At 39.7% G+C, this 19,984-nt stretch overlaps 1 protein-coding gene across 1 annotated transcript in view; it reads left to right on the forward strand.

Annotated features, from left to right (window-relative positions):
* The window catches only part of CLIP4 (CAP-Gly domain containing linker protein family member 4), a 56,394-nt gene extending 46,337 nt beyond the window's left edge, over positions 1-10,057 (forward strand). The window contains exons 14-15 of the mRNA XM_068981427.1: positions 6,777-6,849; positions 9,736-10,057. Coding sequence (XP_068837528.1) covers positions 6,777-6,849; positions 9,736-10,057 — 395 coding nt within the window. The remainder of the gene's footprint in view (positions 1-6,776; positions 6,850-9,735) is intronic.
* The last annotated feature ends 9,927 nt before the right edge of the window (positions 10,058-19,984 follow it).

The following is a 19,984-nucleotide window of genomic DNA, read 5'->3' on the forward strand; positions in this document are numbered from 1 at the left end:
CTTTGACATACATACTTAACAAAGCCTAAAGTCAATTATTATGTTTACTCTTTTCCACATAATAGAAAATCCTTATAAATTGAGTTTTCTGTTTCTACTTTATTTTCCTCAAAAATTTCACATTATTATAATAGTTTTTATATAATTTTTATTTATTTAATTTGCTTATACATATTTACCAATATCTTCAGTCATAAATCCTCTGAATTTCCTCTTGAAATCATTTTGTTTTTAACTCATTTGTATTCTTAAAAATTTCTGTTGGTAGCAAATACTTTCAGTTTTTAACTGTCTTTCCTAATGATAGTTTTACCAGGTAAAAGTAAAAGTTGATGGAATTTTTAGTTTGAAAGCTGTTTTCTCCCTGGACATTGACATTATCATTCTTCTGTCTCTGTCTTCTGAGAGTGTTTTGAGGAGTCAGCTATGAGTCTGTCTAATCTGTACCATTGTAGGTGGTTTCAGTTCAGTTCATTTCAGTTGCTCAGTCGTGTCCAACTCTTTGTGACCCCATGGACTGCAGCACGCCAGACTTCCCTGTCCATCACCAACTCCTGGAGCTTGCTCAAACTCATGTCCACTGAGTCGGTGATGCCATCAAACCCTCTCATCCTCTGTTGTCCTCTTCTCCTCCTGCCCTCAATCTTTCCCAGCATCAGGGTCTTTTCCACTGAGTCAGGTTTTCACATCAGGTGGCCAAAGTATTGGAGCTTCAGCTTCAGCATCAGTCCTTCCAATGAATAAATATTCAGCACCAATTTCCTTTAGAATGGACTGGTTGGATCTCTTTGCAGTCCAAGGGACTCTCAAGAGTCTTTTCCAGCACCACAGTTCAGAAGCATTAATTCTTTGGCGCTCAGCTTTCTGAGTCCAACTCTCACATCCGTCCATACATGACTACTGGAAAAACCATAGCTTTGACTATACTGACCTTTGTTGGCAAAGTAATGTCTCTTCTTTTCAATATGCTGTCAAAGTTGATCATAGCTTTTCTTCCAAGGAGCAGCATCTTTTAATTTCATGGCTGCAGTCACCATCTGCAGTGACTTTGGAGCCCAAGAAAATATAGTCTGTCTCTGTTTCTGTTGTTTCCCCATCTGTTTGCCATGAAGTGATGGTAGATGTTTTATCTTCGCTTTTTGCCTGCTTTTTAAGATCCTTTCTGTTTGCTCTATTTTGTACAGTTTTACTCTCATTGTGTCTAGGTGGATACTTCCCTTTGTTTATTCTGTTTGGCATCTTGGGTCCTCCTGGATCTGGGAATTAGTATCTTTGATTTACTCTGTAAAATTCTTCTTCATATCCTGAAAATATTTCTTTCTTCATGCTGTTTATTATCTCCTTCTGAAACTCTGATGAGTAGGATAGTCCAGTTTTTCACTTTCCCATGCCTAGTTTATATTTCTCAGAACATTCTCTTTCTTGACTACATTCTGGATATTTTCAGTTACCTTTCTGTTTCTTTCTTCAGCTATGTTTATTCTACTGCCTAATTCAGCCACAAAGGCTTTTAATTATACATTTTTCATTTGTTTTCTTTTTGTAAGTCTGTGTGGTTGTTATTTATTGTCACTTATTCTTTTTCTATATTTTCAAGATTTTTTTCTTTTATGTTATTAAGCATTTTAAATATTATTACTTTTTATGTTTAATATTTCAATATCTGAAATCTTTATGAGTTTGATTCTGCCATCTATTTCTGTTGAGCCTAACTTGTGGCACTTTCTTTCCTTGTGTGCTTTGTAATTTATTGTGAAATACTTATTTTACCTACTTAGAATTTAATATATGGAAATTCTCTGAAGCCTGAGTTGATGCCTCTCAAGAAGATTATACAGGCATATCTTGTTTTATGGTGCTTTGCTTTTTTTGTGCTTCTCAGATATTATATATATATATATATGTATATATATATTTTACAAATAGAAGGTTTGTGGTAACCTGCCTTGAGCAAGTCTCTCAGCATCATTTTCCCAACAGCATTGTGCTTACTTTATGCCTCTGGGTTGCATTTTAACCCAGAGACAGGGGTTAAATTTGAAATTTTAAACTCTTTTTTAACATCAATTTTTTTAAGTTTCATTTTTGGCCGTGCTGGTCTGTGCTGCTGCACAGGCATATCTCTGGCTGTGGCAGACAGCGGCTTCCTGTTGTGGTGGCTTCTCCTGGTGTAGAGCTCAGGTCTAGGGTGCATGGGCTTCAGCAGTTGCAGCACGTAGGCTCCCAGGTTCTAGAGCACAGGCTCAAGAGCTATGGTACATGAGTTTAGTTGCTACGTAACACGTGGCAACTTCCCAGACCAGGTATTGAACCCATGTTTCCTGCATTGGCAGGCTGATTCCTTACCAGCGAGCCACCAGGGAAGCCCCAGACTTTTTTGCTATTATGACATATTTTGTGGTGGATCTGCCATCAGTAATCTTTGACGTTACTGTTGTAATTGTTTTGAGGCATGGTGAACCTCGTTCATATAAAATGGCAAACCTGATCAATAAATCAACAAAGGTCCGTCTAGTCAAAGCTATGGTTTTCCCAGTAGTCATGTATGGATGTGAGAGTTGTACTATAAAGAAAGGTCAGTGCCAAAGAATTGATGCTTTTGAACTGTCGTGTTGAAGAAGACTCTTGAGAGTCCCTTGGACTGCAAGGAGATCCAACCAGTCCATCCTAAAGGAAATCAGTCCTGAATGTTCATTGAAAGGACAGATGCTGAAGCTGATACTCCAGTACTTTGGCCACCTGATGCGAAGACTTGACTTAGTGGAAAAGACCCTGATACTGGGAAAGATTGAAGGTGGGAGGAGAAGGGGATGACAGAGGATGAGATGGTTGGATGGCATCATCGACTCAATGGATATGAGTTTGAGTAAACTCCGAGAGTTGGTGATGGACGGGGAAGTCTGGCGTGCTGCAGTCAATGGGGTCACAAAGAGTCGGATACAACTGAAACGACCGAACTGAACTGAATCGATACATGTTGTTGTTCTGACTTGCTCCACAACTGGCTGTTACTCCATCTCATTCCCCCTTCTTGGGCCTCCCCGTCCCCTGAAAACCAACAGTATTGAAAGTAGGACAATTAAGAACCCTACAATGGCCTCTGAGTGTTCAAGGAAAGGAAGAGTCTCACGTCTCCCACTTTAAATCAAAAGTTGGAAATGATTACAGTTAGTGGGGAAGGCACGTCAAAAGCAGAGATAGGTCAAAAGCTGGCCTTTTGTACCAACGGTTAGCCATGTTGTGACTGCAGAGGAAAAGTTCTTGAAGGAAACTAAAGTGAGCACACAGATGGTAAGAAACAACCTTATTGCTGATGCAGAGAAAGGTTTAATGGTCTGGAGAGAAGATCAAAGCAGCCACAACATTCTCTGAAGCCAAAACCTAATCCAGAGCAAGGCCCTAAACTCTCTTCAATTCTGTAAAGGCTGCGAGAGGTGAGGAAGCTGCAGAAGAAAAGATCTGAAGTCAGAAGAGGTTTATTTATGAGGTCTAAGGAAAGAAGCCATTTCCATAAGATCAAAGCAGAAAGTAAAGCAGCACGTGTTGATGTAGAAGCTGAAGCGAGTTACCCAGAAGATCTGGCTAGCTCATTAATGAAAGTGGCTCCACTAAACAGTGGGTTTTCAATGTAGACATGGGTACATGTGTGTGCTCAGTCCTGTCCAACTCTTTGCCTCCCCATGGACTGTAGCTCACCAGGCTGCTCTGTCCATGGGATTTTTCCAGGGAAGAATACTGGAGTGGATTGCCATTTCCTCCTCCAGGGGACCTTTCCAACCCAGGGATTGAACCCATGTCTCCTACCTTGGCAGGTGGATTCTTTACCACTGAGCCACCTGGGAATCCCTCAGTGTAGATGATACAGTCTTGTATTGGAGAAGATGTCATCTAGGACTTTCACAGCTAGAGAGAAGTCAATATGAGGCTTCAAAGAAGGGGTAGCCTTTTAAAAAAATGATTGATTTGAAGGCATCAGGTCTTAATTGTGACATGTGGGCTCTTTAGTTGTGGTATGAAAACTCTTAGCTGTGGCATGTGGGATCTAGTTCCCGGACCAGGGATCAAACCAGGGCCCCCTGCATTGGAAGCTCAAAGTCTTAGCCACTGGGCCATCAGGGAAGTCTAGGCTGACTTCCCTGTTAGTGGCTAATGCAGTGGCTAACTTTGTTGAAGTCAGTGCCCATTTACCATTCTGAAAATCTTAGGGTGCTTAAGAATTATGTTAAATCTACTCTGCCTGTGCTCTATAAATGGCACAATAAAGCCTGGAGGACAGCACATCTATTTATAACATGGCTTACTGAATATTTTAAGCTCACTGTTGAGGCCTACTGCTCAGAAAAAAAGATTCCTTTCAAAACATTATTGCTCATTGACAAAGCACTTGGTCACCCAAGAGCTCATGATGGACATGTACAATAAAGTTAATGTTGTTTTCATGCCTGCTAACACAACATCCATCCTGTGAGTCAAGGAGTCATTTTGATACTTCCAACTCTTAGTATTTAATAAATTCTTTTCATAAAGCTATGGCTACCAGAGATAGTGATTCTTCTCTTAGATCTGGGCAAAGTTCATTGAAAACCTTCTGGAAAGGATTCACCACTTTAGGTGCCATTAAAAATATTCATGATTCATGGGAGGAGGTTCAAATATCAACATTTATGGAAATTTGGCAGAAGTTGATTGCAGTCCTCATGAATGACTTTGAGGGGTTCACAACTTCAGTGGAAGAAGTAACTGGAGATGTGGTAGAAATAGCAAGAGAGCTAGAAATGGAGCCTGAAGATGTGACTGAATTGCTGCAGTTGCTAAGAGTCAGACACGACTGAGCGACCTCACTTTCACTTTTCACTTTCATGCATTGGAGAAGGAAATGGCACCCACTCCAGTGTTCTTGCCTGGAGAATCCCATGGATGGAGGAGCCTGGTAGGTTGCAGTTCATGGGGTCGCTGAGTCGGACACGACTGAGTGACTTCACTTTCACTTTTCACTTTCATGCATTGGAGAAGGAAATGGCAACCCACTCCAGTGTTCTTGCCTGGAGAATCCCAGGGACAGGGGAGCCTGGTGGGCTGCCATCTATGGGGTCGCACAGAGTCAGACACAACTGAAGTGACTTAGCAGCAGCAGCATAATAAAACTGGAATAGATGAGATACTGCTTCTTGTGGATGAACAGAGAAAGTGGCTTGTGGAGGGGGAATCTACTCCTGGTGAAGATGCTGTGAAGATTGTTGAAATGACGATAAAGGATTTCAAACAGTACATAAACTCAGTTGATACAGCAGCAGCAGGGTTTGAGTGGATTGACTCCAATTTTGAAAGAAGTTCTACTGTGGGTAAAATGCTATCAAGCAGGCATGCTGCACAGAGAAATCATTTGTGAAGGAGTCAATTGATGTGGCAAGCTTCGCTGTTGCCTTATTTTAAGAAATTGCTGCAGCCACCCCAATTTTTAGCAACCTTCACCCTGATCAGTCAACAGGCATCAACATCGAGGCAAGACCTTCCACCAACAAAAAGATTGTGACTCACTGAAGGCTCAGATGATGGATAGCACTATTTAGCAATAAGGTATTTTTACATTAAGGTACATGCATTTTTTTTTTAAAGACATAATGCTATCACACACTTAACAGACTACAGTGTAGTGTAAACTTTTATAAATGCTGGGAAACCAAAAAGTCTGTGACTCACTTTGTTGAGATATTTGCCTTATTGTGGTGGTCTGGAACCGACCCTGCAGTATCTCTGAGGTGCGCCTGTATTTACTTCTGCCAGTTGCCTTCAAGGCACTGCCAACTTTATTTACATTCTCTGCAGTGTTGTTGCCTGTATATTACACAGATAAAATGAACTTGCCTTCTGCCCGGTGGGGCTGACACAGGCTGCTTTCCTTTGTGTTCATCTGAGTAGTGCTTCATTGTGTTTCTCGTTTAACTTTACACTGAGGATGAGCTGCTTAGGACCCTCACTTTTGTCAGAACCCCATCTTGGCAGGCCCCAGGTTCTCCAGAGGGCAGTCTAGTCCTGGGGTACAGGGTGGTGGATTGTTTGGGGGGAACCTCTCATGGTTTCTCTTTTGGTTTTTGGCCTTTTTGGAACTGTGCCACTTGTATGAGCTCAACAGTATTTTTCTTTTTTCTTTTTTTAAAGATTATTGTTGTTTTAAATTATGCTTGCTTCATTCAAGAGATTCATTCAGCACATCTGGTGTGCTGTAACTGCCAGAATTGGAAATCCCGTTCTTTTTTAAACACATCTTTTAAAAAATTTACCTTTTGTGAAGTCTTCTTGTTCTTTTTTTTTTTTTTTAAAGAACTCTGTCATTTGGGGATGCCGAAAACCAGAAGCTCTGAAATTGATTGTTCACAATATACCTAGTGATAGTGTTCTTAAAACTATTTTTATCCTATTTTTTAATGTGATTTATCAAGATTACGATATTTGAGAGTAAAAAGATTCAACTCTATCAGTGTATAATCTGATTTTGTTTGGTATTCAGGAAAGTTTATAATAAAAGCTTCCGAAAGTAACGTCATGATCTTGACTTATTCATGTAGTGCATGGTTTGATAAGAAAGGTAAAATAGCAGTTGTCAAGAAATCTGCACTCATGTTACACTCCACATACACTTACTTTCTTTTCTGCCTGTTTTCAGAGAGCCATTTAGTAAAACAGGAGTCTATAGAAGAAATGATAAAAGAACTTTTAACAAGAACTGCGAATTTGTGATTTATTTTTCCTCTTCTGACCTTGACTTTCACATTTAGGTTTTAGGAGAAGTTTCAGTACAACTTCTGCTTCTTCCCAAAAAGAGCTTAACAGAAGAAATGCTTTTGCCAAGTGAGTATTAAGAAGATTTAGAAAAACATCTTTGAAGATGAACATGACAGGATTCTGTGAAGGAAGAAAAGTAGAATTTTGTATCTTTTACATTGCATGGTAGAATTTTAACACCTAGGAGAAAAGGTGTGATGAGTGTGTCAGTGAGAAGAATTCTTCGTCTCTCCTTTGCAAGCTCAATTAAAAATGCCACCAATGACTAAAGGTAGTATCCTGAATATATTTTCAAAGAGGCTTAGTACTATTAATAAAAGTTGGAGGAATTTACATTTTATGTTATCTTTGAATAGGGTGGATTGATTTTACACTCTGTTTACTTAGTTAGAGAATCGACTTACTATTTTGGGGAGTCCATAAAAGAAATGTCAGGCCTATTTGCATAAGGTAATCTTACTATTATTTTAAAAAATATTCCTGCTTCCTCTTGTAGAATATACTGCTCAAAAGGCTTTTATTGTTGTTTCTTTGTAGATAGAATCTCCTTTTTCTCTTTCTCATTTGTATTTATTTCCCCCAGACCCACTTTATTTCGTCTGATAGTTATCTGAAACTTTCAGAAACTTAAAAAAGTTTTTTTTGAGGAATATGAGGCTCTTCTAGACTGATTGGGTTAAGGAGTTTTTTTTATTTTTTTCCATTTTAAATTCTTCCAGTTACTCTGTGACTTGTGCCCCGGGAGGCAGGGGGGAGCGTCTGGCTGAGTTAGGGACATGCACTAGACGTGGGGTCCTCAGAGCCACCTGGAATTACAGCCCATGCATGAGAACTTACCAAACAGATGAGCACCAGTCAGGCAGTTCATGTAATCAGCAGGTCTGAGGTTACCGGGAAGCCTCACGAAGAGCTGAGGTGTCATGTGAGAGCCCTGACGGGAACTGAGGCGCTATCAGGTACAGTTGAGCGGAGCTGGGTGGATTTGGTTTTGTTTCTATCCCTTCCTCACAGCCTTTACCAGCTGTGAGATTTTGAAATTGGTCTCCTCACTTGACTAGCTGAAAGAGTTTAAGGGCAATAACTTTATGCTCCAGTTTGTTGAAGATATTCAAGAGTTCTTAGGCAGAATGGAAGAAATTACTAAGAAGAGACAACCAGGATATAAAGGATTTCGAAGGGGGAGAGGTATCAAAATCAGTGTCAAGATGTTGGTGAGTGAAAGAGCATGATACAGAGAAACCAGGGAAGGAGAGAGAGATCTGAACCGTGGGGATGATACAGCAGGCATGAATATGTACAAGGTGATGTGTTGACATGAGAAGAAAATATCAACACTTTTGTTGGTTTTCCTTGAAAATAAAAATAAAGGATGCTTCACTCATCCTTCTACAGATTGACACTAGTACCTGTTTTTTTTAAAAAAGCTTACTCTTATTGAGGAAATATAATCTATTTAAAATGTAAATTTTGCCATATTATTATCTTTCAACATTTTCTCAATTATTAATACTCATTGTGGTTGTGAGCAAGAGCCTGGCCTTTGTCCTTGAATAGCTTGGATCTGAACACCAGCACTCCTCTTTGCCACCTCTCTGACCTTATGCAAATAGCTTAACTGTTTTAATTCCTCACTGGTTGGGTGAGGTTGGATGAGATAATATATGTGTTTGGCACATAGTAAGTGTTCAAGAAGTGGTAGATACTGTCACGTGAAATTCAGAGTAATTTCATCAAGTTGCCAAAAGATATCACTTTGGGGAGGATATATATATATATATGTGTATATATGTATATATATATATACACACACACATATTATGTACTTCTTTGTTAACTTTATCATTATATTTGTACATTCAACGTGGTAAATAATCATTTTTTCCCATTGCATTTTAAAACTCGGATTTATCAGATATGCATAGGACAGGCTTTTGACTTCAATTTTCCTACCCAGAAAATTAGAGTGCTCTTTCTTTCTCCAGCATTAATAGGTAGAAGTATGTAGACATGAGACACAGTGTGTGATAATGTATTTAAAAATACAGAGAGTGAAATAAAATGGAAAACAAGCAGGACCCAGATTCTGCTCACAGTCAGGCTCCATGCAGTTTTGGTAACAGGTTCTTTGTTATCTCTGCTGTGTGGCCAGGATAAGGGTTTCTCTTGGTGGAGAGATGGTGTGGACGGTGGGTGGATGGCTTCATGCTGGTGGTTTCTGGGTGACTGTTTTGGGAGGTCTCAGGTTATAGAGCAACAAGATCCTGGTCATATTTCTACTGGGGGCAGGTTTCAGGATTAGCTACTTGCAGGGACTGGAAGAAGCTCTGGGCAGTACTGGCATAAGGCCTTGTCTGGGCTGCATGTGGAAGCCTGGTAGTTGTGTCATCAGGTCCTGTGGGTGGCGGGTGCTTGGAGGCAGTACCTTGTAAGTAATGTTTTGTTGTAGAGGAAAGGAGAGGAAGCCTGTTCTAGGCAACTAAGATCCTTCCTGATGTTAGTGACAAGGGGGAGTGGCAAACCCTCAAATGTAACTGGAGTTCCTTCATAGAAGGGGTGTGTATGTGTGTGCAAAGCTGTGGATTAAGTTTTAAAAATGGTTTTCAAGTAAAGAAATATTTGAAAGGTGAACAGAAGATAATTTTAATTTACCACAGCCAAATACCAGGTTTCATTCTTTTTGCTTCATTAAATAGGTATAAAATGTGTGTGCACATATATAATTTGCTAGTGAAATCTTAAATCCAGGTGAGGGTAGCATTAAAATTGCCCAATGAGAAAAACTTTAAGCAACAGTATATTCTAATGTTGCTGCGTAGAATAGGAAAGATCCAGTTGTGAATGCCGAGCGTGCTGTGTGGTGAGTGACTTGTGGACCTGGCCGTGGAGGGGAGCATGGCACACGGCGTCGCGCGGCTTCATGCTGAAGCATCTCCCTTGGTCCCCTGTGCGCAGGTCGAAACCCCCCCTGCACCGCAGCTGGAGCAGCAGCTCGACGGCCGGCAGCCTGGAGGGTAGCGTGAAGCTGCACGAGGGCTCCCAGGTCCTCCTCACCAGCTCCAGCGAGATGGCCACCGTGAGGTACGTGGGCCCCACTGACTTCGCCCCAGGGATCTGGCTGGGCCTGGAGCTTCGAAGCCCCAAGGGAAAGAATGACGGGGCAGTGGGAGACAAACGCTACTTCACCTGCAAGCCCAGCCACGGCGTGCTTGTGAGGCCCAGCAGAGTGACCTACCGGGGAATAAACGGGTCCAAGCTGGTGGATGAGAATTGTTGAGTTAGGCTTCTACAGTATTATAATAAATGAGCTTATACACACACACACACATGCACACGCACACACACACACACACACACACACACACACACACAAAATAAAAAGTCCATGACTAATGGTTTACTTCACTTAGCCATTATTTAAAATTTGAAAATACAACTATCTTCATATAGACCATTAACAATTCAGAGAGATCCCTTTAAAAAGCTCGAAATATGAACTGTAGGAATTATGGGTCTCTTAAAACAATGTAAAAATAAGATTTTTTTTTAAAGCTTTTAAAGCTTTAGACCCAAGAAAATTCTTAAACTTGGGGAAAATGTGCCATGAGGTGACTGACTGATGTTGCTTATTGCATCTCATTTTTGCACAGAATAGTGGATTTTCCATATACCATCATTGTACAGGTTTTCACTAGCTTTGGTTAATGTTAAGACGATCACATGGCCTTGTCTGGAGTCTTTCTTTCTGTACCATTGAGGACAAGGCGAGAGTAGCAGCTGGATGATGTGCGTTTTTCTTGTCTTTGGGTTTAGTTATTTGCCCTTCTGGGAATGTCCCACCTACAGACACTTCAGAGCTGTGGGGGTAGATGGCCCCCGGGGCTCTGGAGCTGGACCTCTCCTGCCACGGGGTTCTGAAGCTGCTGCTCCTCACCTCCTCCCAGCTGGTGAGGAGGACCTCATGAGCTAGCTGGTCACCAGACCATCCAGCTGGAATGTAGGTCTCCTCACCTGTGGCCTGGGCTCTTGCTGCTGCCCAGTGTGTCAGCTCAGATCTTTTGCTGTGTTGGTGACTGCCTCATCTGGAGGAGCTTCAAATCCCATGATTAGGTTCATGAATTCAAGTCACAATTGGAACTATTTGCACATATTTAACTTCCTTACTAGACATATCTATAAAACACACACACGCGAAGCACTTTGAAAATAAAACATGATGCACTTTCCTCTTTGTGGAGAATTTGCCATCATTTCCTCTGGGGATGAAAAATATTAAAAAAAAATATATTTGAGACAGAGCAAATTAAGATATGTTAAGAAGAATGTAGTAGCTATTCATTTAAATGGTTATGGTTTTTGGTATTTTGTTTTATTATTGGTGTTGCCTTTTCTGTTGCTGCTGGTTTCATGTTCGATTGTTGTGGAATTCAGCCTGTTATAAAGCTGCAGAGCTGTATCATGTCCTTATTTTCCTTTTGAGTACATGTTAACAAACTAAGCTTCATAATAGAGTGATGTAATAATGCAAAACATTTGTGTTGTGGATATGTATTGAAGTTTGTCCTATATGTACAAAGATTTATCTTTTATCGTAGATATTCAGACTCTAAATGACCACAGAAATATCAGAGCAGTTTGCTTTATAAGGTAAAAAGCATCCTTCAAAATGGAGCTTGCTTTGTGCTTTAGAAAGAATACGTTGAACTATTTTGCAATATACTGTTTAAAATCTAAATTCTGTTGCTTTGCTGCCTTTTTTTAAAAAGTATGAAATTTCAAATATTGCTAGAGCTATTTTCCTGAAATACATTTGAAAGTAAGGCTGCTTTATAATCAAGGAATATTTTTGACTGAAGAAAGTGACTGTACTATGATTCAAAAGTAAACTTATTTTATTATATAGTTTATTTCTTAAAAACTCTATTTATATCTTACCATGAAATCCATGACTACACTGAACTTGGGTGTCCATAATTCTTCCTGTTCAATGCAAAACCCTATAAGTTAGTAATGTCAATACTGAATTTATTTTGAGGGTAGACAACCAATTGTTCTCATATTTAGATTAGGATTATTAAATCCATGTGATGTGTATGTTTACATATACTGAACATAAAAATTAGGTGTTTTCATTTGTGTTTTGCGTCTGTCATTCAAAGTTCACATCTTGAGCATTAATTAATAAAAAGCGAAGCTGTTTTGGTTTGGAGTGGCATGTTGTCATTGACCCTGCCTGCAGTACCTTTTCTCAGGTACTCAGATTACATATGCTTTGTGTTTAATTTTTTTTCTTCTTACAGTAATGACTTGGATTTGTCCTATACCTATTGAGAGTCTTAAAAAGTGCCATGCTTCTACTCAGCAAATAAAGTTATGTTTTCAGCTACTTTCTTAATACTTTGTTTTGATGCACAGAGAGTCATTTAAGAAAATAATATATTTCTGTGGTTTTCTAAAATTGCTTAATTACCTTTTATACCAGTGGGATTTCATTTAGAGTAGGATAGAAAACTTTGAGTTTACAGATTTAAAATTATATATAAATAAGTGTCTACCTCCTACTGAAAGGCTTTTGTTTCTGTATTTTAAGGTAATTTGGTGGCAGTATGTTTAAGTGCTTTAAACGTGTTCAGATACACACATTTGCAGTCTAAGCTGAGAAACTAACCGTGGTGAGTCCCTCACACCGTCCTCTCCTGAGCTTCTTAGCGCTCTCATGTGTTATTATTCTACTTAGCATTTACCACCCTTGGTTATGTTCACCTTTGTGCTCATTGAGGGGTGGGTTCTAATTGTTTTGTTCATGGCTTCATCCCTAACACTTGGAATAGTACTTGGTACCTAGTACATGCTGAGGTAATGCTGCTGAATGCACCGAGGCAGTGGAGGCTGTCGATGGTTTACAGTAGAGGGCACCAGCTTCGGCCAGGTGAGCTTGAGAGGCCAGGCCACGGACAGGTACGTTTTGCTGGGAAGGGAGGACAAGGGACAAGAGAGGCTTGAATCGTTGTAGCCCACCTTCACCCCAGACAGTGACGTGCTGGGTGTCAAGGGCAGAAAAGGGGACAGGAAGGACAGTGTGGCCACAAGGGGACAGGAAGGACAGTGTGGCCACCTAATTGCCTATCTGTGTTCCCTGGGGCCAGCCCTGAATTTCTGTTGTGCTATGATGCTAATTCAGAGGACACAGTAACATGTGTGCTCTAACACAGAGAGGGTGGACTGGATCTCAGCCACGTGTATACAGCATTGGTTTCTGGAGTCAAGCATTTTTATTTCAGGGTTTTATTTTGGACCTCTACCTATTAAGACTGTGTGATATTATTTAAACCACATTGACCAATGGCTAGAGACCTAATGTGTTAAGAATCATCTTAATTAGGATATAGATCTAGTAATTAACTGTTCACTGGACATTTGTTATCTAAATGATTGACTCAGAGACATATAATACATTTCATTGCATGACAAGCAAGTAGGAGAATTTTTTATTTTTCTTCATGCCCTTTGCTTTACTACACTCATTTATTATACAAACATAGTAGTTAATACAAAGCTCACATTATCACATATGATTTTAGTAACTGGTTAGTAATATCCCTTGGTACATAGGCCCTTATTTACAAACGATGTCACATAAGCTGCTTGAATACACAACAGACATTCTTAATGGAGACTGTGTGGGGTTTGAACAAGTTACGTAAGTTGTGTTAAGATTTTATTACAAGCAGAATATGATGCCTTTGCATAGGCAAAAATAATTTTCTTATAGCAAAATTTTTGCCAGTTCTCCTTTTTACAGGAGGGAGAAAGAAATTTATGTGGAGGAGTTAGAGTGGATGGGCACATTACTGATGACAATGTATTTTCATTATGCGTGGTAGAAATGAAACTCTCTTCTGCTCATAGCCTTTTCCCTTGAGGAGAAAGGCACGGATTAGGGGTAGGATCCTTTTTTCCTTCTCATTCTTTAAAATAGAACAGAATTTTCATGATAAAGCAGCAGTAGGTCTTGTCATTTTTTAGTTCCAGTTGGAAAGTGTGGTCTTGATGCCGAGGAGGGGCTGGCTATAAGTTCTGAGCTGTGTTAGTAAAGACACTCTAGGTGTTTAAATGAGGCTGTTTAGCTAAAACATAACCTGTGTCCAGTGATCACTATCATCATTTGACCAGCGATCATGAATATGATTTAATTTCAGCTCTAAAATCCTTCATGAACCCTCAAGTGTCAAGCTGGTTGCTCCTGTAAATATTCAGGTCTTCACATGCACACTTTGTATGCCTCTGTTCTCAGAGGAACCGGTCTCAGGACTGGATATTTTATCAGCGTTGTTTGAATTGGATAAATCAAATTAAATTAAATTAAATTAAATTAAATAGGGAGTCTCAGGAAGCTACTTGCGCTGAACTGAATTTGAAGCATTCCTAAAGTTTAGGAAGTTTAAATATCTACATGCAGTGTTCTCTTTGGCCTGTGTTGATCTCATAGAAGCTAAGTTCTTTCAGCTCCAGCCTTAGAGAGGCATTATTTGAAGAACCCTTACCTTCACAAAGACCAAATCAATGATTTTTCATGTAACAAATCAAATAAGACTGACATGGAAATGAATCATGTTAAAATTAGGTGCACAGTTTCAAGTCATCCTTTTTATTCTTTGTCTACTGTGACTTCTGAGATTCAGCTTAAGTCTTAGTCAACAGTGTTGATGATATTGGCTGTCCCTGACAGTTCTCGTTATGAAGGATAGGTGTTGCTATGCAATATCTTTGTGAGAATATCCTAATGTGGATTTTTGAATGAATTTTAATAGTCATAAAAATCCCATATTGATGGCAGGGGAAAGTGGATTTTGCATTATACACAACAGAGAAGAGGATGAAAGTAAACATTTTCAGTCTCCTTTATTGAACCTGCCAGTAAAAATGAATTTCTAATAAGAATCCCAATAGATTACATGTACTTCTTAAAAATGTTGTGATTTTTCTCAAGCGATCTTTTCTCTTTCTTGAAGGGACTAAAGCTGAGGGAATTAAGAAATAGCGTGAGGTTTCTTGGGGTCTCACGTCACACTCCCTGATTTGAGACAGGGAAATCCAGTCCATGTCTTGCCTTAGTTTGCTTTCTTTTGTAAAACGTCACCTGCTGCTTACTGGTTATATTCATGAAGAAAAATAATTTGTCTTTAATCTTACTTCTCTGAGAACTGTGAAATACCACATAAATATTATTGTGGAATAAAGAAAAAACATTTAAAAATCTTTTTCTCAACTGTTAGATACACTAAAATGTAGAAAATTGCCTGTAGTTGTCACAGTCTTCTCTTTTGGTGGGACCCTTGAATTGGCTATCTTTTGAGGATTCCTCATTTCTAGATCCACTATAAAGCTATATAATCCAGCAGTTTTCTAAAAATTGCCCTCCAGTGGCAGTGGGTGTCTCCACAAAGTTGAGAAGAGGGATTCTAACCAATCTGATGGTGGTTGGGAGAGAGGACTCCAGTTACTATGAATTCCTCATCATAAATGGTTCCACGAGGTTTGTTGAGGGAGGCCTGACTCCATGGACACGCCTGGTCTCCAACAAGTGGCTCATCATGGGCTTTGTTACCCTGGGAATGGTCATGGACAGAAAGTACATGAGCTCTGTCATTGAGTATTAGGCATGGTGAAAGAGAACCTTCGAGTGATAAGTCACATGATTTTACTTTGCTCATAAGGCTGCCACTGTAGCAAATGTAACAAAAGAGAAATAAGTGGTGTCATGGTCAGTGTGAAGGTCATTAACATGATTTTCATAGTCCTATGTCAGCTTTGCTTCTTCCAGGAAACCATCTCGGATTAACCTCATTTTGCTATGTTAATGGTTTTATGATTTATTAAAGAGATCTTTGAATAGAACAATAAACAGAGAACTGATGCTAAACTTCTTTCTGGTCTCCTTTTGAATGAAGATTATATATAATTTGCATCACTGGCATTGTGCACTGAATTAATTGGCTTTCGCTTTGAATGAATTAAGAGTCACTCTCTGTCTGTCTGTCTGTCTGTCTTTCTCTCTTTCTGTCACACACACACACACACACACATACACACCCCTACCAACTGTGGGCCAGATGTTGGGATTTACCTTACACAGAAGTGAAGTCTTGCAGAATCAGACTTCAGAGCTGGAAGGGGGCCTTTGAGACCAAACTGCTCATGTTTTTAAATGAGAAAGTGAGACTTTAACTTGCTGGAGTCATGTAGGTAGGTAATTGCTGTCTAATACCTATACTCAACTCCTGTACTCGGTCTGCGTGCTACTTCTCAAATAATCGATGAGTGCTAAGCCATGCAAAATATTACAACCGGGTGAGGTTTTTATCAGTCTGATAATCATCTGTACTGGCAAATAACCGCTCACAATGTAAGTGCTCTAGGGAGCACTAATATACTAAGGCTTAGTGGGTTCATTTAGTAAGACTGCCTTTCAACTAACACTGGCTGAAAAACTCGCCTGCCCAATGAGGCTTTTAGTGATGGCAGGATAACTTATTTTGAGTAATTGCTTTCAGGGAGGCAGTAGGCCTTTGTAGATGAATGGAGTAGGGTAACTGCTGGAGCACAGGTCAAACAGAGGGATCTGCGGAATGGACAGGGCAGAGTACTGCAGATAGATGCGGTATCTGGGGTTCTCCTGAGGCGAGCCTGGTGGTGCCATCTTTACGTGGAAAGGTAACACGCTCATTTACATTTACTGAACGCTGAAGCCATGTTCCTCCCTCCCCCAATGCTATGTCATATTATTTCCTTACACTGAGCTTTTCAAATGTTTTAAAAGTTATTAACTTAGAGCTAAAAATAGCTTTGTGTTTGAGTGGTGCATTAAAAATTAAATACACCTACTCAGGATACTAAATCAAAACAGAATCTTAATAGAAGCCTTACTATTTGTTCTCAATAATTATCTTTTATTTTAGGGCATCTTGTGGAAGTTTATAGGAATTTCTGGTTTTTGTTTTATATGTTCACACAATAGCACAGGGAACCATCTGCTGCAGTGAAATTAGCAAAGTCAAGTTGTGTGTTCTTTGGGGACCCAATTAAAAAGTCATTAGCTAAAGACAGATTGACAATGCACTTCATACATTTTATGAATCTTGCCTTGGGAAGTCTGTTATTCAGAGTAGTCTAAATTCATAAGCATCATGTTTTAGGTCTACAAAGCTCATGTGAATTTTAATTCTACTATTACTAGAGGAAAATCTGTTAAAATAGCCTGATCACTTAGAATTTTTAGTGGTACACGTGTGCTCAGTCATGTCTGCCTCTTTTCGGCCCCATGGACTGTAGCCCTGCTGGGTTCCTCTTTCCATGAGATTCTCCAGGCAAGAATACAGGAGTGGGTTGCCATTTCCTCTTCCAGGGGATATTCCCCACCGAGGAATTGAACTCGTGTCGTCTTCAACTCTGGCACTGTAAGCAGATCCTTTATCCCTGAGCCGCTGGGGATTTTTGGTGGTGCGCCCAGTGAATCTGGAGGTAAAAGCCCCAAGTGTTAAGGAATAAAGTTAATCTGTGGTTATGTGATATCTTAGAGCTGTAGAGTTTATCAAAAACTATATGGAGAGGCCAGACACTTTAAAAAGAATTCATCAAATTGATTAAATGTCTTCTTCTGTTGCTCATTTTTTAACACTAAGTGTAGCAGAGAGTCTTCACACTCTTCTTTTGAGCTGAAAGGACTTGGTTCTGGTAGAGTTCTTGCTACTGTCATCAAACAACTGACAGGTGAAGCACACTCGGCACAGAAGGGGAGCTGGGAGGACCAGATGGGACTAGTGGGAGGGCAGGCGTATAGAGACACACGCCGTCTTTTGAAATTCTCCCCACAATCAACCCAATTCGTTAAGGAATTCAAGAGGTGTGAGAGGGAGTGCTTGTGCTTTCACAGTTTGTAATCTCCCTGAGGGGCAGGGAGAAAGGGACGTTATTATCCTCATTTTGTATATGGAGACACTGAGGTACAGACAGATCTGAGAACCCATAGACAGCCAGGACGCACATCCTAACTGGACCTGAAGAATCTGGTCTTTCAACTACCAAGTAGATCTTACTCTTTCTAAAAAAATAAAAGTTTGTTCCTGATATATTGATCTGCTAAAATATTGAAGTACCGCCTATTGATAAACTAGTCATTCCTCACAAATTGTCAGTTTCCCAATGGAATGATTATGAACTTATGATGAGCTTCTTTATAGATATGGAACATGAATAACTATACTAGCTTATGGCTTAATTAATGTAACTTCTACAGACTTTAATTGTGCCTGTCCATGTTCTAGGTGGAATTTTCCATCATAATTAATAAATATGTGAGTCTGTAGCATCAGTATGAATTGCTGGAGCCATATGGCAGGAGTGCTGATACCTGGGCGATTAGCAAGTTAAATGAAACATCTTGAGGTCATCATATCTCAGTGTGGAGTTGTTTATTATCCATGTATACAGGCTTTTAAGACTGGACTACCATTTACATGAAAACTGATACCAATAAGACGATTAGAGAGAATCAACAAATCAATCTCCGTGGTAGTAAGGCACAACCTGAAAATGTAGAGGATGTGTAGTTTTTAAGAAGAGAAAAGAATAAGATTTTTCCCTTGTTAATGAAAGAGTTGACTATTTAACCATGTAGCATGCTCCCTGTTTAATTGGTTACTGGTGTCACAAGTATAAAGTAAAATTGTTCTTGTTATGACAGTTGCTCTGTCATCCTTTTAGGAGGGTATCTTTCAAAGTGTGATTCTTGAACACCTTCAGGTGGTTTATGAGTTAATGGTTATATAATTAGACTATTTACTTTGTGCCGGGCATGAGCTAAAACTTTATTGATACAAGTATTTAGAGATGAGTTCATTGATGAGATCTTCATGTGTGTCCGATAAAGATACTTTTGGCAGTCAAGAAGATAAAGAAAAGTGATGTCCAAGGTATCTGAGCTTCTCAAGATGTGAAGAACTACTGACTAGGCAAGGCTCTGCCATAGGGGAATCACACTCACTGGTCTGGTATTGGCTTAGAACAGAATGGCCTTGAGTCCAGATGAGACTGTTGATGCAGGTGGAGTTGAGAAGGCAGGGCAAGGTGGATAGACACAGTCCTTTTGCTTGGGAACCTTTAGTGCTTAACAAGTGATAAAAAATGCTTTCGTCCCAAAGTGAGGTGCTGGCACAGCTACCACCAGAAATGAAACTGGGAAAGAGAATTGAGGGGAGCGAAAGAGATGAAAACTTTCTGATAAAGCTTCATTGCATATGTCTGTGTGTAAGGTTTAACAGATTCCCAACTTGTCTGCAATGGAGATAAATTTCACGTGTGAAAACCAAGTTCAGAACTCTCTTTGTAACATGTCACTACCAACCTCAGCACTTCACATGTTCCTTAATTCCTTCACTACATGTCACCCAGAGGAAAAAACTGTTTTACTCTGTATTTGACAGGTATACAAATTATACCTTGTGTTTCAGTCCATTTCTGTTCCCATATGTGCTAGAATCACACACTGTTAAGGAGCTGGAACTGGGGTGAAGCCTGGAAGGAAGGATACTGAATCAATACCTCTCCTTAGGACCACTGAAGGGCCTGTTGCTCCCCTGATTCATCTCCAGGAGTAGAAACTTCAACTTGGTAACCTTCATGACTGAAATTGTTAGAAAGTGTGACACTAATGCCCATGAATGGATACATTTTTATGCGTTGATGTATCACCGTTGCTTACATTAAAAAATTTTTTTTAAATTATATCGGAGTTTATTTTAGTGCTAAGTTTTAAAATAAGTAATTAAAATTTTAAATCTCAAATTTTCAACGCAATAGGAAACCTCACACTCTGCTGTTCACCGTTAGTAGGAGGGTTTTCTTAAGGCTTGAGGTATATTACCAGGATGTTGGACTCTCTGGATCTTACCATCCTCAAAACACTTTTGAGTACTTGTGATTCATTCAGGTGAGTGTATACACATTTTCTCTCTACTACTCTTAACTATTCACCACATATTTATGATATGATCGTCGATGACACAGCACAAGTGAAAGCACCCAGCATCCACAGTGACCTTCCAGTGAGTTGTCTATGATTTTTCTTTTCCAAGTAAAGAATGTCCCCACGCTGACACTACAGAGAACTTTATTTCTGTTCCCTCTGCTCTCAAGTGGTCCAGGC

Source organism: Capricornis sumatraensis, chromosome 1 (genome assembly GCF_032405125.1).
Source record: "Capricornis sumatraensis isolate serow.1 chromosome 1, serow.2, whole genome shotgun sequence".
Classification (NCBI taxonomy): Eukaryota; Metazoa; Chordata; class Mammalia; order Artiodactyla; family Bovidae; genus Capricornis; species Capricornis sumatraensis.